This window comes from Larus michahellis, chromosome 4, assembly GCF_964199755.1.
Source record: "Larus michahellis chromosome 4, bLarMic1.1, whole genome shotgun sequence".
NCBI lineage: Eukaryota > Metazoa > Chordata > Aves > Charadriiformes > Laridae > Larus > Larus michahellis.
Window position 1 is genome coordinate 6,590,251 of NC_133899.1, and position 21,152 is coordinate 6,611,402.

Sequence of the window (21,152 nt, forward strand, 5' to 3'; positions counted from 1 at the left end):
CGGCTCCCCGCGGCCCCGCACCGGCCGGTCCCGCCTCGCCACTGACCTTTCGACGAGAGATGGCGCTGTCGAGGTTTAAACCGAGCCGATCCGCCGCTCCGCGTCCTGCCCGCCGCCGCCGCCGCCACCCCCCTCGGCCCCGGCCCCAGCCCCCTCCCGGGGCGGGGGGACGGGATGGGACGGATGGGGGGGACGCGAGCGGGAAGGGAGGCTAGAGTAAATACAATTAGTTCTAAATGTATTAAATTAATTAGTCCGGGCCAGCAGGCCAAGTGCGCGGGGTTTGCAAACTTGCAGGGCTTTCGCACCTCTTGGCGGGGGGGGGGGAGGGGGGGAGGGTGGAGTTTTGGGGGGAGGATGGAGGAATCGATGCCCCGCAAAAAAATAAAATAAAATAAAAATAATAACGGGTAAATGAGCGGGGCGCTGCGGGGGAGCGGAGCGGAGCGAGTGACCCGGTGCCGGCCCGGGGGAATCACCGGCCGGCGACAGGTACCGGCGCCTGGCACGGCGGAGCCCCCGCCACGCCGCGTCCCCGCCGGGTCCCCTCATCCCCTCCCCGGCTCGGGGAGCTCCCCCGCGCCCCGGCAGCCCGCCCCGGGGCAGGAGGAGCGTCCCCCGCCGCCGCCGCCCCGTCCCGCAGCCGCCGGGGCGGTGAGCGGGGCGGGCGGGAAGGGGTTAAGGCGGTCCCCAGCTGACAGTCAGCTGATGGGGCCCTGATTGACAGCCCCGAAAAGTTTCCTTGTTTCTATTATGCTAATGAGGGCTGGGACGGCGGCCGCCCATTGGTCCGGCCGCCGAGTCAATTTCCCATTTGACGTCAGGAGCGCTATAAAACTCAGCAATGCTTTTAAACTCTCCTGCTGGATGAAACCTTTAAAATATTTTTCATCTTCTTGCTGTAGCTTTGGGGTCGAGTTGTTTGTTGGGGTTTTTTTTCCCTCTCTCTCTTTTTTTTTTTTTTAACAATTATTATTATCATTATTTTGGTTGCGATATCGACTTTGATTTTTTTTTTTTTTTTTTTTTTTTTTGTCGTCGCTCTCTTTTTCCCTCCTCCCTTCCCCGATGAACCTCTCTCCTCGCTCTGCACTTTGCAGGAGAAAGCCCAGAGGAAAGGCACCATGAAGTGTTAAAAATAACAAACCAAAAACAACAACAACAACAACAACAACAAAAATTTTCCTCGCAACACCGCCAGCTCTAACACTTCCAGCTGCAGTTTGCAAGCTGCGAAAGAGAGAGAGAGGAGAGAAGGGAGGGAGAAAGGAGGAAAAAAAAAAAAGAAAGAGAGAGAAAAGCCACCACCACCCTTTATGCAAAAGGCGAATAGCAAGAGCCCCTCGCTCTGATGCATCAGCGGCAGCGGAGACTCTGCGAAGGATAACGCGGAGCGGCAGCCGCCGGGGCGGATCGGAGCGGAGGCTGCGCGGGGCCGCGGCGAGAGGCAGAGGCGGGAGAGCGCGGAGCGGAGCTCGCCAAAAATCAAGCTGGCTCACCCGGTGGCAACTCAGAGCAGTCCCCTCGCTCCCGGAGCGCACCCTTTCTGGAGGACTGTCAGCAGCAAAAGGATGGCATCAGAACTGGCAATGAGCAGCTCCGACCTGCCCACCAGTCCCCTGGCCATGGAATATGTTAATGACTTCGATCTGATGAAGTTTGAAGTGAAAAAGGAGCCGGTGGAGACCGATCGCATTATCAGCCAGTGCGGCCGCTTGATCGCCGGGGGATCGCTCTCTTCCACCCCGATGAGCACGCCCTGCAGCTCGGTGCCCCCGTCCCCCAGCTTCTCGGCGCCCAGCCCCGGCTCCGGCACCGACCAGAAGACCCACCTGGAAGACTACTACTGGATGACGGGCTACCCGCAGCAGCTCAACCCGGAGGCGCTGGGCTTCAGCCCGGAGGACGCGGTGGAGGCGCTGATCAACAGCAGCCACCACCCGCTGCCCGGCGCCTTCGATGGCTATGCTAGAGGGCAGCAGCTGGCCGCCGCCGCCGGCGCCGCCGGCTCGGTGCCGGCCGAGGAGATGGGCTCGGCGGCCGCCGTGGTGTCGGCGGTGATCGCCGCGGCGGCGGCGCAGGGCGGCGCGCCCCACTACCACCACCACCACCACCACCCGCACCACGGCGGCGGCGGCGGCGGCGGCGGCGGCGGCGGCGGCGGCGGGCACCCCCACGCCGCGGCGCCGGGCAGCGCGCCGCCCTCCTCCGCCTCCTCGGCGGCCGGCTCCGGCGGCGGCGGCGGCGGCGGAGGCGCCGGGGGGCTGCACCACCCGCACCACGGCGGCGGCGGCGGCGGCGGCCTCCACTTCGACGACCGCTTCTCCGACGAGCAGCTGGTGACCATGTCGGTGCGGGAGCTGAACCGGCAGCTGCGGGGCGTCAGCAAGGAAGAGGTGATCCGGCTGAAGCAGAAGAGGAGGACCCTCAAAAACAGGGGCTATGCCCAGTCCTGCCGCTTCAAGAGGGTCCAGCAGCGGCACGTCCTGGAGTCGGAGAAGAACCAGCTGCTGCAGCAAGTGGAGCACCTAAAGCAGGAGATCTCCAGGCTGGTCCGGGAGAGGGACGCCTACAAGGAAAAGTACGAGAAGCTGGTCAGCAATGGCTTCAGAGAAAACGGATCCAGCAGCGACAACCCTTCCTCTCCAGAGTTTTTCATGTGAGTTCCCACAGCCTTGCCACCTTAACTAAAAGTTCTCCCTGTGAGTTTGTTGTTGGGGGCTTTGCTAGAGCGACAACCCAGCTTGCCACCTTGTATTGCTTTTTTTTTTATAAAGAAAAAAAAACAAACAAAAACTCAAAACAATTTTAAAACAAAGTTGGTTTTTGGGTTGGTTTTTGTTTTGTTTTGTTTTGTTTTTTTTCTTTTTTAAGGTGGGCTGGCTCCGTGTTGGCCAACCTAAAGTTCTACATGAGTTTCTCTTCTGTTTATTATTATTATTATTTTTTTATTTTTGTGGGGGCTTGCTGTTGTGGTTTGTTGTTTTTTTTTTTTTTTTTTAAATTTAAAAGATCCAACTCGCCACCAACTCAGTTCTTCATATGAAGCTTGCTCTTCTTTGAAACCTGCCATCCACATTATATATATATATATTTTTAAGTTCATGAGGGTTTTTTTTTTCTTTTGAGCTTGCTGTGTCCAAAAAAAGTCAGTTGTTTTTTTTTTTCTTTTGCCATCCTGAGTTCTTCATATGAGATTTGAGCTTTGCGAAAAGAAAAATAAAATTTAAAAAAATACAAAAAAAAAACAAAAACAAAAACAAAAAAATACAAAAACAATGTGAAATTTTTAGACTCCAGCTTGCTGAGTTCCATCAGTTTTTAGCGTTGTTGTGCAAAACTAGAGATATGCCTAGATCAACCTGCCAAAATCAAGCCTGCATCAACCTTCGGTGTGTTCATGTGAGTTTTGGCCTTAATCTGCCAAACGTGAGACTTTAGTCTGCCATTAGAATCCCATACTCATCTCATGCATTACGCTTGCTATTTTGTCTTAGCAACAATGAACTATAACTGTTTCGAAAGACTATGAAAAAGAGACATTATATTAATAAAAAACCCTGCATGCTGGTCATGTATGGTATAATTATTTTTTTTTTTTCTTTTGCTTGGAAATGGACTTTTGGAGACTATTATGGCATGGCATTCATCCTTTTGTTTTATTGCCTCATCACTTTTTTGGGTTGAAAGCAAAAAAGTGCAACCTTTGATCTTCCTCCTCCTCTTCCTCCCCATTAAAGTTTGCATCTGCTCTAAAACTGCTTTGAGTTACTGAAAACTTCAGACTTCCTTTTAAATGCACTGAAGCATTCCCTCTCAAAAAACCTGCCAGAATGGATTTTGATAACCTAATGTGGCAAAAAAAAAAAAAACATGTAAAAAAAAAAAAAAAAGACACAAAAAGAACTTTGGAAAGACGTTCAAAAACAAAATTCACATCCCACTTGGGGGGGACATTGAAACCATGCTGTTGCCTAAAACAGTCTAAAAATTGATTTTAAGTGATCTGCCCCATATTTTATTTTTTTTTTTCCTTTTGCATTTGGTCATTGTCAAATGTGGAATGCTCTGGGTTCCTAGTATATAATTTAATTCTAGTTTCTGTCATCTGTTAGCCCAGTTAAAATGTATGCTACAGATAAAGGAATGTTATAGATAAATTCGAAAGAGTTAGGTCTGTTTAGATGTAGATTTTTTTTTTTTTTTAAGATTGATGCACTAAATTGTTTACTGTCGTGATGTAAAGGGGGGTAGAATTTGCAACGGGACTGTTTTAAAAAGTAGTTTATGCAGCATGTGCTTGCAACTTAAATATAAGTTGGGTATATGTAGTCCTTGCTATACCACTGACTGTATTTGAAAACCAAAGTATTAAAAGGGGGAGGCACCCCTGTTTATATCTATAGGGGTATTTTACATTCAAAATGTATGGGTTGGTTTTTTGTTTTTTTGGTTGTTTTTTTTTTTTTCTTCAAAATTGAAGTATTTGGGACTGAATTGCACTAAGATATAACCTGCAAGCATATAATACAAAAACAAACAAAAAAATTTACGAACCTGTTTAGAACGCTAATACAATTTATGCAGTTATAAAGATGGCATTACTGCACAGTTTTAAAATGATGCAGATTTTTTTACAGTTGTATTGTGGTGCAGAACTGGATTTTCTGTAACTTCAAAAATTCCACAGTTTTAAAGGCAATAATCAGTAAATTTTATTTTCAGGGACTGATATCCTGTCTTTTAAAAAAAAAAAAAATGGAAAGTAAATCTTACCACAATAAATATAAAAAAATCTTGTCAGTTACTTTTTCTTTTACATATTTTGCTGTGCAAAATTGTTTTATATCTTGAGTTACTAACTAACCACGTGTGATGTTCCTATGTGCTTTTCTTTCATTTTCGACTCTATGGTTATATCAAAAGAGAGAATAATCTACAATAATAAACTGCATTTTTTTGATTCCGTACTCAGTTTCTTAGTCTGTAGTTTAAAGTTCGGTAACTCCGAGAGCGGTACTTCAGCGTACTGCCTGGCGAAGGGGTGATGCTGATGGGAGAGCTGGACTCCGTAATGTTCAGGCGGGGAGAAGGAAAAGGGGTAGCTTCGTGTAAAACGGAAAATTGTCGCCCGCTAGAAATCAAGCGATCTTTCAGGTAGATGAAAAACGTGAGCTTTCAGGTGCTGCTGCTGCCGCTGCTGCCTTCTCGCTACTGCAACGGGCTCAGTTTCAGTGACTCAGATCATCCCACCAGGTTTTAGGAGATCTCAAAGGGGAGGTCTGCTTAAAAACCTGATGACATGATACGGCCCTGTATTTTGATTGTTTTATGATGGAGTGAAGTGAAAGGGAAGACTTCACATCCTCTTATCATCTGATCCCAGCAAAGCATGCCTGTCTCTACTAAGAGATGACACCGCATCAGCCTTGGCTTGTCACAGAGCCACTTAACGCTAGATTGAAAGATTTCTTGCCATTTGGGTCCATGCTGCCTCCTTTTTTTCTTTTCTTTGCTTTCCCCCTCCCCTTCTTCTTTCATTTGCCCTGTGGTTTTCTTTTTCTTCCTTTTCTTTTTTTTTTTTTTTGTTTATTATTTTTGCTACAGGCCTTAGAAAGCCCAGAGAGAACTGAGGAGCAGAGAAAAAAAAAATAATTCAGAGGACTTCCTCCAACTTTTGAGAGTTACTTGTCCTAAACAATCAATCCAAAGGTTAATGTGCTAGAAATGTTCGGGTCTCCGAGCCCCTCTTCGCCGTGGTTCTCCATGTCAAAGGGAGTTTCGACTTCGAAAGGCTCCTCAAACCCTCGGCCCAGTTCGTTTAAAGACACCTTCCCCGAGAGCCTCCGAGTCCCTTTGCAGAGCCCTCTCCCCCTCTTTGACCGGGATTGTCTGCCCAATTTATTTGAGAAGTGGGGGCCTCTCCGAAGGATGCTTCAGCCGCTCCCAGATGGGGGTTTTCTCTCAGACCCCAGCTCATAAACCCAGCACTTTTTTTTTTTCCTTTATTTTTTCCCCCCCCTGCTGTTGGTGCAACTTCTTCCCAGCTGTAAGGTCATCCCTGCCGGGTGCTGGTGGCACTGAAAGGCGAGGACCTGTTGCCATTGCTCTGCCCGGCTGGTCCAGCCCATGTCTGGGACCCCATCCTGCCCTGTGTGCCGAGGTCAGGATGCGGCCCCGACTCCCCCCTGCGGCGCCTGAACCCACGAGTGCCTGCGTCAGTGGGCTCTGGGTGCTGCTGGAGGTCAGCCTGCTCCTGCGGAGGTCCCTGTGGAGGGGATGGATGCCCGGCCCTGGTGACAGCCAGCGTCGGTGGCTGCGGTCCCCAATGCCGCACCTCTCCCCTCCCCGGCACCGGGCCACCAACCTGCCCTTTGGCATCTGACCTGCTGTTGCACCAGGGTTTGAGTAATGGTTCAAGCTCCAGATTCTGGTTAATTCGAGTTCCATTTTCTGGTTAATGTTTAATCTGTGGGTAAACTGGTTGCTATTGGCCGGGCAGAGAATTATCTCCTCTCATAAAGACAGGGCTGCTTTTTTATTTCTTCTTCCACCTCTGGGCTGAGCCTTTACTGATGCCCAGGTTTTTTCACAGGGGGTGACTTAGAGGCGTCGCTGCCGCCCTTGCCGAGAGCTCCCGAAGGAGCCCTGCCCTAAGGAAGGGAAGGGAAAAGGCCTCTCCGCGGCAAAGCCCCCGCCGAAGCGGGGCTGCGGCCCCCGGGGGTGCAGGGAGCCCCAGGCCCTCGCAGCGGGACCCGCTTCTGGTCCAGCCTCATCCCCGCCGCCCCTCTGCGGCTCCGGGTTTCCTCGCAGGCAAAGTTATAGGAGCAGGCGCTAGGATTTGAAAAGTCTTGTGAATCGACTGAGCCAGGGGAGCGCTGCTGCCTCCCTGAAGTATCTTCTTTCTCGGAGGAAAGAAAAAAAACCCCACCACCCTGTTTGAACAGTGATAAGAGAAATCCTTTCTAGAAATAGCCCGAGTGCAAAAGGGAAAATTCCCATCACACGCCCAACCTGAGAGGGAAGAAAAAGGCTCTCTCCCAGTTTGGCATCGTTACGACACATGGCAATCTTGCTTTGCAAATTAAAAATACAAAAACGCAGCCTTCCTTAGGCTGCGCTTGAATTTCAGCCTGACACGCGCCAACTGCCCAACTGAAGTTGGGGGCGGGGGGGGAAGAGATGCAGGTTTTAATGTTCACTAAAGCGAAGCGAGCATTGGGGTTCTCTGTATGAATCGTTGCAGGGGAGCGCCCACCTTTGCTTGCTGAGGACTAATTGGAACCGCTCTGCTCTGAATAACCTACATTCATTAATCACCCCTGGCTTGACTCTGGCCTCGATCCTGCTCCCATTGAGCTCGGAGGTACAATCCCTGGGGATTTCAAAGGGGAGCAGGATCCTGCTGTTCTCCCGCAGGTACCTCTCCGGCTAAAGCTGGGGGAACGCTGCCCGAGCCGGGCAATCCTGTGTCAAAAGGTGCGCGGGGTCTTAATCCCCCCCCCCATCACTAACGACATCCTATTTCTCCCATAGTCCTATGGTGCTTTCCCATTTATTAACTACATTACAAAGAACTTTCATGTGACCGGTGCCGGGAGATACTCGCACGGAGAGCGGCCCTTTGCTGGCTGGGAAATGGCGTGTGCTGTGGCTTGGCCCCCTCCGGCCTCCCCATCCCACCTTACCCTTAAGCCTTTTTTTATTCCCCCCCCCTAAAACGAAACATAACCCTCTGCCCAACCTCCGGGCTTCTGCTGAGCAGGGTCCAGGAGTATTTTTATGTTTGTGCTGCAGCGTTTTCCCTGCTCGAGAAATGTCATCCCGGACTGCATCCGAGAGAGAGGAAAAAAAAAAAAAGAGGGGAGAAGGGAGGGAAGTATCCACCAGTGTATATTTATTTCTTGAACAATTTCTCGCCACCGTTGGGCAGGCGCTGTGCGAGAAGCGCCCCTTTGCAAACGGCAAATTTCTATTTATTAGAAAGTCTTCTTCACCTCTTTAAACCAAAAAACCCCTGCGCTGAATCAAAATGCCGCTTGCAAACTACCCCCACGCGAAACATGGCAGCAAATTTTTAGTTTAAAAGATGAACTTTCCTAGCTCTTTTTTTCCTTTCCCTGCCGAAAGCTTTTGCGCAGCTGTTTCCTCCCCCTCCCTCTGTGTGGTGTGTAGGAAGTTCTTGATCTAGAATCATTCATAATTTTAATACCAATTTCTATTTGACATAATATACTAATATCGGATAGAGAGTGTAGCTGCTTCCTGGATTTAGGGAGGAAATGATGCATATATCAGAATTATCTGCTCAGATGCCAGAGCTACGTTGGTGTCATTTCAGCATGTGCTGTATTGAAAGGAAATCCTCTATATTTATTACTCCCATCATCAGAGGAGCTAAATGGACCCACTGTTTCTGACACCTGTTCAGATGGCTGAATTTAAGATTTCACGCAGGGGGGGGAAAGAAAAAAGTAATAATCCTACATGCTTCAATGTTAGGAATTAAGATTTTTTTAATAAACTTTCTTCCCTCCCTCTTGCCGAATCGCTGTGTTAGGAGCGGCTGCCATGAGGCTTGGGCATTCCAGGGGTAGCTATGGAGAGTGGGATAGATTTTGTTTGCTCAGCCAGGACAAAAAAAAACCCAATCCTGCTTGTACACACGCACACTCGAGCTGTCTGTAGTCAAGTGCTTCAGATATCTGTTTTAAGTGCAGGTCTCGGTGTGAATAACACGAGGTAGCACACCCTGGGACACGGCAGGGGTGAGCGGCTGTTGAAAGAATTCGTCTTTTCGGGAGGGAGCTGAGCCACTTCACCGCTTCACACTTTTAAGGCTCCTCTAATGAATTTTTTGGGCACGGCAGATACAAATCAATAGATTAAAATACTGTACACTCTGCCGCATCTAATTCTTGACTGCCTGAAATTGTGGGGGAGGACCGAGAATAACATTTGTCACTCTCTGAGGGCTGAGTGCATTCAGATTTGTGAGCTCTAAGCCGACACCAGGCAAAAAATAGTCCAGGATGTGACTTAACTTTTCAAGTGAAAAGCAAAAGGCCAGGGATCGGGGAGGCTGAAGCCGGGTGTAACGGCAGATAGGCAGCTCCAGCCCCAGCCCCAGCTATCTACCACCGTATCAGGTTGACCTGGCACAGTCTGATAACGTCTCAGTGCCCTCGATGGAAGCCGCCTGTATCTTATCGCTCTCTGAAGTGATCATTGCTGTACCCACTCTTCTTTTATTTTTTTTTTTTTTCCCCCAAAGTCTTAGCTTTTAAACCCGTGCCACTTCCGACGCAGGAGTGTGCAGGCCCATAGTTGTGGTGCAGCGATGGGGATGGAGATCGCTCTGCCTCTCTCCTTGCTTGCTTTGAAGCCCTGTGGGCTTTGTGACGTGATTTCCTTTATTATATTTTTATATTTTTAAAATTTTTTTAATGCATCTCTAGAAGATGTCTTGCAGGGAGGGAATGGAAGCCAGAGCAGAAGTTTGCTGGAAGTGGTGTTTCTGCACCACGCAGGGAAAAAAAAAAAAAAAGAAAAAAAAAAAAGGAAAAAAAATACACAGCAAACAACAAATCGAGCAGTGTCTTCGAGTTTCCAGCGGGGGTAGGGAATGGAGTGTCCCTGGTTGCCGCTCTCAATTGTTAATTCATAAAGAACCACAGTCCTGAAAAATGTTCTCAGCAGCTTGTCCCCCGTTAAGGCAGAAATGTCAATGGCTGCGCACGGAGGCGTTAAGGCTCAACACCCCGTGTCAGCGCCAGCTCTGGCATCTCCCTGCCTTGGGTTTGGGTGTTAAACTGGGGTGTCCCCGAGGGCAGCGGGGTGTCGGGGAGAGCGGGGTGCCCTGGGGGGGGGGGGACGACACGCCTTTGCCTCCCCGCTGCCCGCCGGCCGGGGGAGAGCGGCACATTTTGGGGGAATTCTGGTAGGGATTTTTTAAACCCCTGCTTCCAGCAGCTCGAAAATAACCTGGGCGGGGGGGGGGATGTCTATCTAAGGGTGTGAACCCCCCCCCCCTTTCTCCCCCCTCCGACCTCTCTCCATCGGCAGCCGCGGGGTGCTCGGCGGGACCCCCGAGCTGCAGCCGCGGGGTCGGGGCGGGGGGCGGCCGCACGTCGGGGGGGGGGCAGATGGTTTCCCCGACCCCCCCGCGACCCCGGGCACACACCCACCCCGGGCCGGGAGCACCGGAGGTGCTCACACACACACGGGCTGGGGGGCTGCCCCCGCCCCGGGGTCCCAGCACAGAGCTGGGGGGGGGGAACACAGGGACCCGGGCGGGGACGGGCGGGAGGGGACGGGGAAGGGTGAGGGCAGCAGCCTTTGTTTGTTTGTTTGCTTGTTTGTTTGTTTCTAAATCCAATTCCTGGAACAAAAGGGGAGTCTGTGCCTAACTAAAGGATCCCTCCGCGCATCCCAAGCTTAGCCCGGTGTGTCCCTTCAGCTGGCCGGCCGGCCCCTAGGTATGTCACGGAGCACTTCCCGGGGATTCTGCTCACAGTCTTCCTTTTTTCTCTTTTCTTTTTTCTTTTTTCTTTTCTTTTTTCTTTTCTTTTCTTTTCTTTTCTTTTCTTTTCTTTTCTTTTCTTTTCTTTTCTTTTCTTTTCTTTTCTTTTCTTTTCTTTTCTTTTCTTTTCTTTTTCTTTTTTCTCCCTTTTTTCCTCTCCTTCCTTTCTCTTTTCTATTCTCATTCTTAATTTTCCCCCCTTTCCTTCTTTTTCTTTTTTCTTCCTTTTTTTCTTTTCACCTGTGCTCACATGGAGACTAACCTAAACCCCACTGCAATCAAAGGGAGCTTTTAAAATGACATTTTGGATCAGGCCCTGAGGTCTCTGCAGGGAGCAAGATTGGGGGGGGGCAGGCAGGATTTACATTTCATGGCTTTTCAAGAATCTGAAGTATGGAGAACAGCGCTTTCTGAGGCTGAGTTTCCCAAGTCTATGTGGACGTATCTCGGAAAGTGGATGCAATTGAGTCTAAGGCTCTTTTCTATAAGAAAGCAGGCAGATCCGCTGCCCTGCAGCCCGAACCCCGCTTCTCCGATTTTGAAAGAGAAGTTCTCGCCAAGGCCTTGGCCGTGGGCTGTTGTGACGCTGAGGAGGATGGGGATAGAATCAGGTTTATTTGTCGGTATCAGCTTCTAAAGCTGCGGTGCTCTCTGCAAACAGCCCCTGCTCCCTCCCGCGCTCGGAGCTGTTGCAGTGAAACGTTAGTGACAATGACAATGAGCCTGAAAGTGAACCAAACAAGACCTAACATTTTTTTTTTCTCTCTGCTTCCAAATTCCCTGATGAAAGCATTTTAATATGCAGGAAGAGCTGCCGGAGCCTGCGATGCGATTCAGTGTTTTGTGGTGTGGGATGAACAGATTTTTCCTTTCCGTAGGGTTTCCTCCTGCAAAGTCATTGTCAAGGAGGGAATGCTGTAAGATTAAATCTGGTTAAAATACTATATTCATGTCACACCAGATACGGTCTCCAGACTGTGCACAGTCTTTCAGCTTCCTTTATTGTGAAACCCTTTTAAAATAGCACAGTATAGAGTAGAAAACTTATTGAAGTATAACTCTTGCACCAACTCTGTCAGATAAAGTGAAGGGAAGTGATCGGCCTTCTTAAGTTAATAAAACTCCTTAGCGTCTCTGACTGCCTTCACACTGTCTTACTTTCTTTGACTCTTTTCTTATTAATAAAGTGATAGTTAAATAAAGCATCACTAAATAAGTTGATGCGCCTTGCCGGCGAAAGCGGGTTGGTGCCATCCCGGTCCAGGTCTCCTGCCGTGTGGCTGGATGGCAGTGGGTTTGGAGCAGGGGTGGTCACAGCAAAGGCTGAGACTGCTAAGAGCAGGCTGACCGCATCGCTTCCCGGATGCTCTTCAGGTGCCAGGCCGGAGCACCGATTCCTCTCCAGCCCCCGCGCGTTAATAAGAGGATGGATTCACCGATTGGCACGAAAGAAGAGGTCATCTTGAGGGAAAACGACAACAAAGGTTTACGGGAGGCACTTGCTTTAAGAGATCCCAGGCCGCGTGCCAAGCGTTGCATTTAAGGAAGCATTGTCCCCTTTCTCAAAAAAAAAAAAAAAACCACAAAAAAAAAAACCAAAAAGAAAAAAAAAAAGGGAACGTTGCTTTCAGCAGCATGCGGGGAGTGTTTTGGCACGCCTGTCCCACCTTTGGGTGGGATGCAGGAAAGGGATCATTCAGCCGGCACCAGACCTGCAGCGGACTTTTGTTTGCAAAGCCGCGGAGCTGATCTGGAATCAAAGAGCTGAAAAAGCACCTAGAGTTTGTCTCGCTTCTTTTTATTTATTTGTTTATTTATTTTTGTTATTTTTAATTCAAACCGATGAGACTCGTGGTTTATCCTTGCTCTGATGCTGCTGTACGCTTACAATAAATGGATGGAGCTGAAGCGTTCCTGCAGGCAGTTTATAGGAAATATATGTATATGCCCGTGTATGCACACTCGGGGAGAGCAAGTTAACTGTAAGGGACACACAACAAAATATCCATATTTAAGAAATGTGGATTGACTCGCTGACTTATCTCACTTATTGTACAAAGATTCACTCTGCGTTGAATTTTTTTTTTTTTTTAAATTAGATTTAAAATATGTGTTGACAGGGTGAATTTGTACAGTGTGAGTAACCGCAGGGAGAAATGACAGCTCTGCTTTTGTTATTAAACTACTGTCTGGAAAATAATGGAGTGTGTACAAAAATTGATTATTATTTTGCCAATTACATTAGTGCAGCTAATAACAATCATTAAGAAAGAAATACAGAAAGCTACAGGCTTTCAGGTCTTAGAAGCTGATATTCTCTGGTGAGGCAAAAATATGTGTTATTAAGGTAATTTGTCAGTAAGAGTCTCCTGTTATTAATGAGAAGTAAAGACTAGACGTGTGAGCTAGAAATGTTTCACTTCAAACTGTGTTAATTTCTTCTTCACTCGCTCACAGTTAATAAACAGTACGAGAGACTTTCTAAATTTAATTTAGGATTTGAATATAAAAGGTCCTATTCCGTACCGTAGTGGCATGACAGACGCGTTTTAAAATGTTAAAAAATTCCTCCTAATAATGGTTTATTTTAATATATTTACTAAATTAGGTACCCGAGAGAATCATCTACAACGGTGATGTGAAAATCCCTGTTACCTGAGGTCCAAAAAAAAAAAAAAAAAAAGGTATGTTTTCATTTTCATTAGTAATTTCAGGAGGGGTGGGAATTTCACTGCTCTGTTTTCTGCTGCGAAGAAGCTGCTTTTTGGTCCAGCCCCAGGGAGCCAGTGCCAGTGCGTGGTGCAGCTTCCCGGGCTCTCTCGGCTGAGGCTGACTTTCGGGTGCCTACAAGAACCCTTTGCAGTGATGGGGCTTTGTACTTCTGTCAGCCAGGCAGCTCTCCCGCGTCCCGCATCTCACATATAATCCTTTGCAAATGTTTTCTTTCCTTTTCTTCAAATGCTAGCGTTCAGACATCAGCTACGGGGATTAAGGCTGGGTCTTCTGAAGATCTCCCTCAGATCTTGACGAAAATCATGAGTCTGCGTTAGGCGACTTCTCTACTTACAAATTACAATAGAGTTTAATTCGCGGCACTGCTTTCCTCGGGAAATTCGCGTGCGTTCAGTCTGTCAACATTGACCAAAAAATACGCCGCTAATGAAAATGTGGGAATTAAACTTCCAGTCCCTTCCCCTGCCAGACTCAAACGGGCGCTTTATATTTTCCGTGGAATCTGATTTTTATTGACTCTAAAAAATACTAAGTGGCTTAAATGAGCACCAAGGTCGCAAGGACAGGTTCCTGTGTGACTTTTTTTTTATGAAACCTCCTGTTTTAGTTAAAAACACAGGCTGCCGTACGGCCTGCCACACTTTGATCAACAGTTGTGTGCTATTAGAAAACAGCTGAATTTGATTAGCTCATGGAATTAAGTTTGGTTTATTATTTGCTATTTTTTATGGTTTAAAATTTGAGTGAGGGCAGGGAAGATGTAATTGGTGCTCTAGACTCTACGTTAACTGGCACCGAGAGGAGTTTTTGGAGGTCTGTAGGCTGCGGGAATAAGTTTCTCAAGGAGTACCAGAAGAGGTTCATTTTGAGCCTGATGCTCCTCTCGCTTCCCCGAGGAACACCCCGGGTAGGGTTTTGCCCGCAATGCCTTTTTTTTCCCCTGTATTTCACCCCTATAAATAAGAGGGAAACCAGACCACTTGGGTTCTTTTGTGGGGGCTTAAAGCGCAAGATGCTTTTTGCAAGAACAGAGCCAAGTCGTGATTCAGCTGAAGTAAATACATTAAATACGTATTTTCATTGCAAAGGTGCAGCACATGTTCCACCACCCTGTTCCTGGTGCAATGGTTCTAATTTCAATAATCCCGTAGGAAAACTTTTGTGGTTCCTGTAATTTATATATGTGACTATTAGATTTATATAAATAATCTAAGTGATATGCGTTCTTGTTACCAATATAATAAAAAATTAAAAAGTTTTTTTCCTGATGGACACTTGTGATCTCAGGACTGGCTTAGCCTGCTGCTCTCTGGGACAATTCCTTGTGCCTTCATTCCAATATTTTGTGGTTACGCTTTCACATATTCTAGGAAAAAAAAAAACCAAACCAACCCACCAGCAGCAAAACCCGTTACTTTTAAGCAAATAGCTCTCGGGTCTCGGAAGAGTTAACGAACTTTTATGGCAAGGTTCAGACAGTTCTGACCCCTATGGTAATATTTCATCTAAGGTTACTGTTGGGAGAGAAATCAAATTTCAGCTGTGAACGTGATTGACAGGTGAAAGCAAGAGAGAGAAAGACATCTGGTCAGATGGGGAATTTGGGAAGGAGAAGGACAATTCAGGGAAGTGTCTCTGTGATATTAGGAATAATAAGCTTAGATATAAGAACTCCAGTCCTCTGCGCTCTCTGGAGGCGCTTTTACTTGATATTCATGGTGGTGGTTTGGTTGGGGGAATTTAAGGCTGTACATTTATAGTAGTGGACAGTGGTCTCCGTGGTCTAACTTACTAACTCGACTCCTTTGAAGGAATTATGTTATTTCTGGCATACTTTTAGCATTTCAAGGCAATTCATTTTACGAGTGTGACTGGAATACTTGGCGGTTGCTGTTTGAGAGGTTCTCGCCACGATGTCTCCGGCAGGTCGGACGGCAGCAGGTCCGAGCAGGTCAGTTGGTGGTGTCGCTCCGTGCCCTTGAGCCCGGGGCGATTGCTCGGAGTTTTCAGATTAAGCACTGCGGGATGAAATTTGTGTTTATGATATGCGCTGTTATACCAATAACAAAATTAGTTGCTATCCCATAAAATACCACCAAGGGTACATTGTGGGATTTTACAAGGCAACTGTTATTTTCCAAGGGCTGTCTGTTGGCCTATTCCATCTCCTAGCAGCTCCGGCGAATGTCCCTCACAAAACGTACATAACCCCAGGCATATTCTATTCTACTTCAGTGTATTTTATTTGGTGCAGAAGAGCTTTTCCATCCTCCAACAGTGTAGAACCAACAGGAACAAAATATGCCTCTAATTATTTCCTGATCAGTGTGATGATGTCGGAAAGCAGAATTTGGTTCTGGCGTAAGAAAATGTAGCTGCGATTTTTTGCATTCCCTTAAAAATGGAATGTGAGGAAAAAAAAACCAAAACAACCAGGTGGTTTTTATCGCTGTATGTAACACTTAATGTTTCAGTTTTCGAAGAGGCTCTGAAGGACTTTTGCAGAGGTCCAAGGGCAGGATGTGGCAATGGTGGACCCTAAGATCTAAACTGCATCCTACCTACATCTCAGGTGGGAGGAAAGGTCCCAGGTGGGCTCCTGGCCCCACTGCAGGCTTTGGTAAAGTCCCTGTTGAGTTCCTGGGGGCCACGCTTCCACCACAAAGGGAATGTCTACAGGGAAGTCTGTACTAATAAAAAGCAAGATTTAAACTCCTACCACGGTCGCTGCACTGTGAATTCCCTGGATGTCCCCATTCATGAGTCAGGGTGTATTTCTCCCCCTCCTCAATGTAGCTTAGACTGATTTCAAAGTAAAAGAAATTAACTGGGAAAATCCACTTTTACTCTAGAGTAGGAGTGTCCTCCCAGGGAATGGATAGCACTGCAATATAGTTTACTCCATAATTTCCCCATATGGATGAGCCCTAAAACTAAGGGGAGAATAAGGAGCAGTAAAGAACAGAAATATATTTTCCGTTCCTTTTCCAGTTTACCTCTAAGACCTTTCACACAGGGGAAATCATGGCACTCTTAAAGTATACATTTACTTACTTTTCACTGCTATTCCTGCCTTCACACATGCATTTTTAAAAGAGATTTGTGTTTTGTGCAAGCCCTTTTGCATCCTCATACCGTTCGTGTGTATTTTTGATGTGCAATCCAGTCAGACTGTTGTTTGTGACATCATTTTTCTTTTCCTGGCAACAGCCCGTGATGTCAAACCGCCCGACTTTACTATAAACCAGACCTTGTCGCCTGAGTTTTATTCTCAGACCATACATCTGGTAAAACTGGAAATTAAAGCGAAGAACTGTGAAAACAATCAAATTTCTTTGCGTATGAGTAAGTTATTTTTGACTTGCCGTTGTTGAATTAGAGCTCCCTTTAAAACGTCTTTATTTTCTGAAGCTGATATCAAGATAACTTCCATGAAATATTATTGGCAAGTTTCCCGCTGCCGTCAATGGCAGCCTTGTATGTATTTTTCAAGCAGATGTGCTATATTAAGTCTAAATGAGAATCTTTTATTTCAAATGGGGTGCAATATGTTATTCGTGATAAAAAAATGGATAGTGACCTCTCTCCCTTCCTTTTCTCTCCCCAAACGTATTTTGTACAATTTACAGGTCATTTTACGCAGGTAAAAAAATGTTCTCAAGTATTTAAAAAAAGCGAAACTTCACTATGTCTCAAACTCTTTTCTAGCTCATTCCTATGAATTTGAAGTATGAAAACATCATGAGTCTTTATGAGCGAGAGAAAGTACATGCCGTATGTGACAGTTTTTACTCCCCCCAAATTCCCAGTAAAGTAAATTTAATAGTTTTCCCTGTGTTTAGAATAAGCTCTAAAATATTTTCCAGTGATGTGGCTTTTGCTGTTGATTAGTTCTAATAGAGGATTTTAAGTTCGGTGCTAAAAAAAAGAAAAAAGATTGAAATATTTTTAACGTCTCTTCTGGGTTTTCTAATTTGTGCCGCTTACCAAATGATTCACACTGTACCAAAATACAGGAGATTGATGAGACAGGAAAAGTACTGATTTAACATCCCACATATAAAATTACTTCTCAGGCTTCCACATATAGTCCCGATGTTTAGAGAGTGAAGAAACCGGGAGCTGGGAGTTACAGTCTGACTCACTTGTGAGACTTTGACCCAGTTATTTGATTCGAGATTCAGCAAAATACTGAAGCACTTTAAACTTGTTATCTTAGGTTTCTTCTAAAGGTCTGTTACCGTTGATCTCTTTATATCTAGGTTTACACGGTTATAAACCTAGATAATTAATTCTTACCTTCTAGGCTTTTGTGGGAATTAAAAAATAGCTGTAATGTTCCTTGAAGCCTTTTAATGAAAGCTGGTGTATTGCAGTACTTGTCATTCACCCTCGCGCATACCCGAGGATGAGAAACCCTTGGTGTTGCCCAAGTCCCGTGCACCGGTTCTGCCGGGATGAGAATTTCGTCTCCCGAACGCACCGGGCCACGAGGACAAAGATCAGGTGCTTCGGGATTTCGGTTTTCTGAATTACACAGGAATCATTTGAATGAGTCAAACCGTAAGCAAAATCACGGCTCGGTTATGTGCCCCCCCTCTCTCTCTTAAACGCAATGTGTCCTTAATACCTATATGCGCACACACATATATGGAATAACTCTTGTGCACCTGCAAGACACGCAGAGGTCACGCTGTCCTTGTAATTCCTCCCCTTCCTGCCATTACCTTTATTTCCCAAGGTTCGAGCCATTACCATTCAGCAGTTGTGCAGCTTTTCTTTTCTTCCGTCTCCAAATTATTATTGTTTCCCTCCTACCCCTCCCGATCCGTAATGGAGTCCTCAGCTGTAAATTTGCTAACGGTAAAGGTTTTTGCTTGAAATGTTTTGAAAATGCTGTGGGAAAAAATAAAAATAAAAATAAAAAAATAAGAAAGCCTATGAACAACACGCTGTGCCATGCTCCGGCGTTGCACTTCCACGGGCAAGATAATAAAGATATTAGCACTCATATAATTTCAGATAGGAAATGAAACCAGACATGAAAGAAACACTAGCTCCAGCTGTTGAGTGGGAATCAAACTAGCTTTGGGAATTACAGGTACTGTCACCGGAGACAGCCCGACTTCTGAGAAATGACCTCAGGTGTAGGAGCTTGCTGTGGCCCCTTGCAGATATTAACACCTAATTAACAATCTGCGAGAGCATCCTACATCTTAATCACCAGTGAGGTGAGAATGACAATCACAAGGAGGAGAGAAGGAGAAGGGAAATGGTAATTTTTCCTCCGCACGCGTCGTCTAATAACCGTGGTTATTCAGATGCAGCTAAATGCGATTTCCTTTTAGTCATTTCTGTCTATTGGAAGGCACAGTAAGTTCATTTGCTAGCAGGTAGGCAGCGGAGGTGAGAATTGAATTGATCTGAGATACTCTGAAAGATTGACCCCGAGGTCATTCCTAGTTTAAATTGGGAAGTAAGGCTGAGCTCGCGTCTTCCCTTTCTTCTCTCCCCACTCCCCCTCTTTCTGTGTTTCCCGGCGTGTTAGGCTGTATTGTGTAATTATTTAAACATACTCTGATGGTGGGGAACCTTGTTCCCTCAAAGTTAATCAAAATAAAGGGAGCTTTTGTTAGCGGTGATAGGTAATTAAATAGCTGGCTCGGTGTTGTGCAGAGGCATTGTGCTGGGTTATTGACGGCCCAGAGCCAGGATCCCCAGCCCTTCTGTGCACAGACCAGCCCGTCAAACTCACCGAGATTAAGGCCCAAGCTCAATTAAGGAAGGAGGGTGTGAAGGTGTGTGAATGATTAACGAGGCCAGGCTGTAAAGGAGAGGGGTGCGTGGTGGTGTATCCAGAGCCTCCCAGAGGAAAGGCTGTTTCCCTTGGGAGGGCTGAGCCTTTTAAAGAGGAGAAAAGCACGTGTGGCATTTCTCCTTTGTGCCTGCCATTTCTCTGGCTGCGCTTTTCGACAGGGAAGCGTTGGATGGGAACAACCCACTTACCCAACTTCAGCTCCACTGTTGACACCTGGGGCCACATTCTGCTCCCGATTTACCCCCTGCAAGTGGTCAGGAGCGTGGGGGAGCTGATGGAGAGGCTCCAGGCTTAGACCCGTGCCGGAGGGCTGGTGAGAGCAAAAAGGCAGCAGGAAAGTAAAGCAAAGGCCGGTTTTCCTTGGTCCCACCGAAGCCAAGGTAAGAGCGTCTTCCCTGCGCTCCGTGGTGGTGCTTCGGCTCCCTCCTGTATCATTTGGGCAGGATGCAGTGGGGTTCTAATGCAATGCCTTTTAATGGATGCTTTTATGGGCGCTTCCAAACAGCTTCTACTTCCAAACAGCTTTACGATAGAGTTAAAAGGAGAGGCAGGCAGGCAGGGAGCGAGGAATACATATGCGTGTGCATCTTGTGGACCTCATTCTGCATTGGCTCTACCCCCAGCACTCCCTTTGCCACGCTCAGTAACAAGCTCTTTTCATATCACTTGAACCCAAATTATATTATAATAAGGAAAGAACGGCAAAGTGAAGACAGCATTATATTAACCACTCAGCTTCCATGGAAACTCCCATCATTTTCTTTCCCAATGACAAGAGATAATCGCTGTGTTTTCTGTTATGCTCACTTCTTCACCCCTTTGAGCTTTGTTTTCACGTGTTGGCCTTGCACTAAAAAATACAACTTGACATCTTGTGTCTTCTCAGCTAAAAAGGTATCAGTTCCTGGACTTAATGTCAGCTGTACCCAGATCAAAGGCAAGAAACATAAAAGTTGACATATATTATTTATTTCATGGTTTACATCAATGATGTTCCTCTCTCCTCTTTTTTTTGTTATTATTGCTGATGTTTTGCCCATAATGTTGCACTCGCTTCTCAAAAGTGTTTGTCCCCTACGGACAAATATTCATATTAATGTAATCCATCAGCAGTTAACAAATGCCATCCCGCTTCGGCATTTCCCGCACACCCAAAACTCCCATTGTTTTGGCAGGAATCTTTGGATCGGGCCCTTGGGTGGGAATGTCGGAGCCGGAGACTCTCTCCCCCAGCCCCAGCAATGCAGGGGGTCGGAGCAGCGCTCCCCGCGGAGTGGGAGATGCTGCATTCTCTCCCTGCGTTGTGAGCCGCTGCAGAGGCGAGGCAAATGCCAGGCTTTGAGGGGAGCAAGAGCTCAAAAAAGACATTTTTTTTTTTTTTTCCCCCATTTGTTTGTTTTTCCCACCCCCTTACCTTTCCCCATCTTTTTTGCCTGCCTTCGGAGTTCTGAGTGAGTCATACAGGGTCTGACTTATAATTGTGGCCAGAAAAATCATCTGAGATCGGTCAGAAATGCTGCTCCAACCAGTGCATCCCTCTGACCGCCCAGTTTAGTGTAAAACTTTCCTTCCCCCCGTCCCCTCCTTGTCAACAACTGTGGCAGGTTTTACTTCCTGAGTTCCAGAATCAGCTGAAATGCTGAGTCTGATTTTTTGCCCCCTCCGCCACCACCCTCCCACAAGCTATTTTTTTTCTGCAATGAAAATAATAATGGTCGAGAGAGATCCTTGGGATTTTTCGGGTTTCTTTTGTTTAGTTTGGTTTTATTTTAAAGCTTGCTGACAATCGTCAAGTGCTCACTCTAGCAAAGAAGTGCTCGGAGGGTATAGCCCCGCTCTACAGCCGACGAGTCATTTGCAGCCCTCCTTAGAGCTCAGCTATTCGCCCAATGTGTGTCGCTTTACTATTTCTTTAAAATTTAATTGGGATCAGGCAATCGAGTGTCTCCAAATTTATATTTTTTTTTGCCTCTTCAGGCCTGCAATAAAGCCACTTATAATTTATAATCAAAGTTTGGTCTCGTTAAACTAAACTGTAAAACCGACTTCGGGGTTTCAGTCGTAAAATAAATATATGAT

At 46.7% G+C, this 21,152-nt stretch overlaps 1 protein-coding gene across 4 annotated transcripts in view; it reads left to right on the top strand.

Annotated features, from left to right (window-relative positions):
- The first annotated feature begins 378 nt into the window (after window positions 1–378).
- The window catches only part of MAF (MAF bZIP transcription factor), a 200,577-nt gene continuing 179,803 nt past the window's right edge, over window positions 379–21,152 (top strand). For 2 of the 4 annotated variants that reach the window (XM_074582866.1, XM_074582865.1), the window contains exons 1-2: window positions 379–2,659; window positions 13,131–13,206. In XM_074582866.1, the coding sequence (XP_074438967.1) occupies window positions 1,572–2,659; window positions 13,131–13,164 (1,122 nt within the window). In that variant the 5' untranslated portion in view covers window positions 379–1,571 and the 3' untranslated portion in view covers window positions 13,165–13,206. The remainder of the gene's footprint in view (window positions 2,660–13,130; window positions 13,207–21,152) is intronic. The other 2 variants (XM_074582867.1, XM_074582868.1) reach the window with 1 other exon arrangement.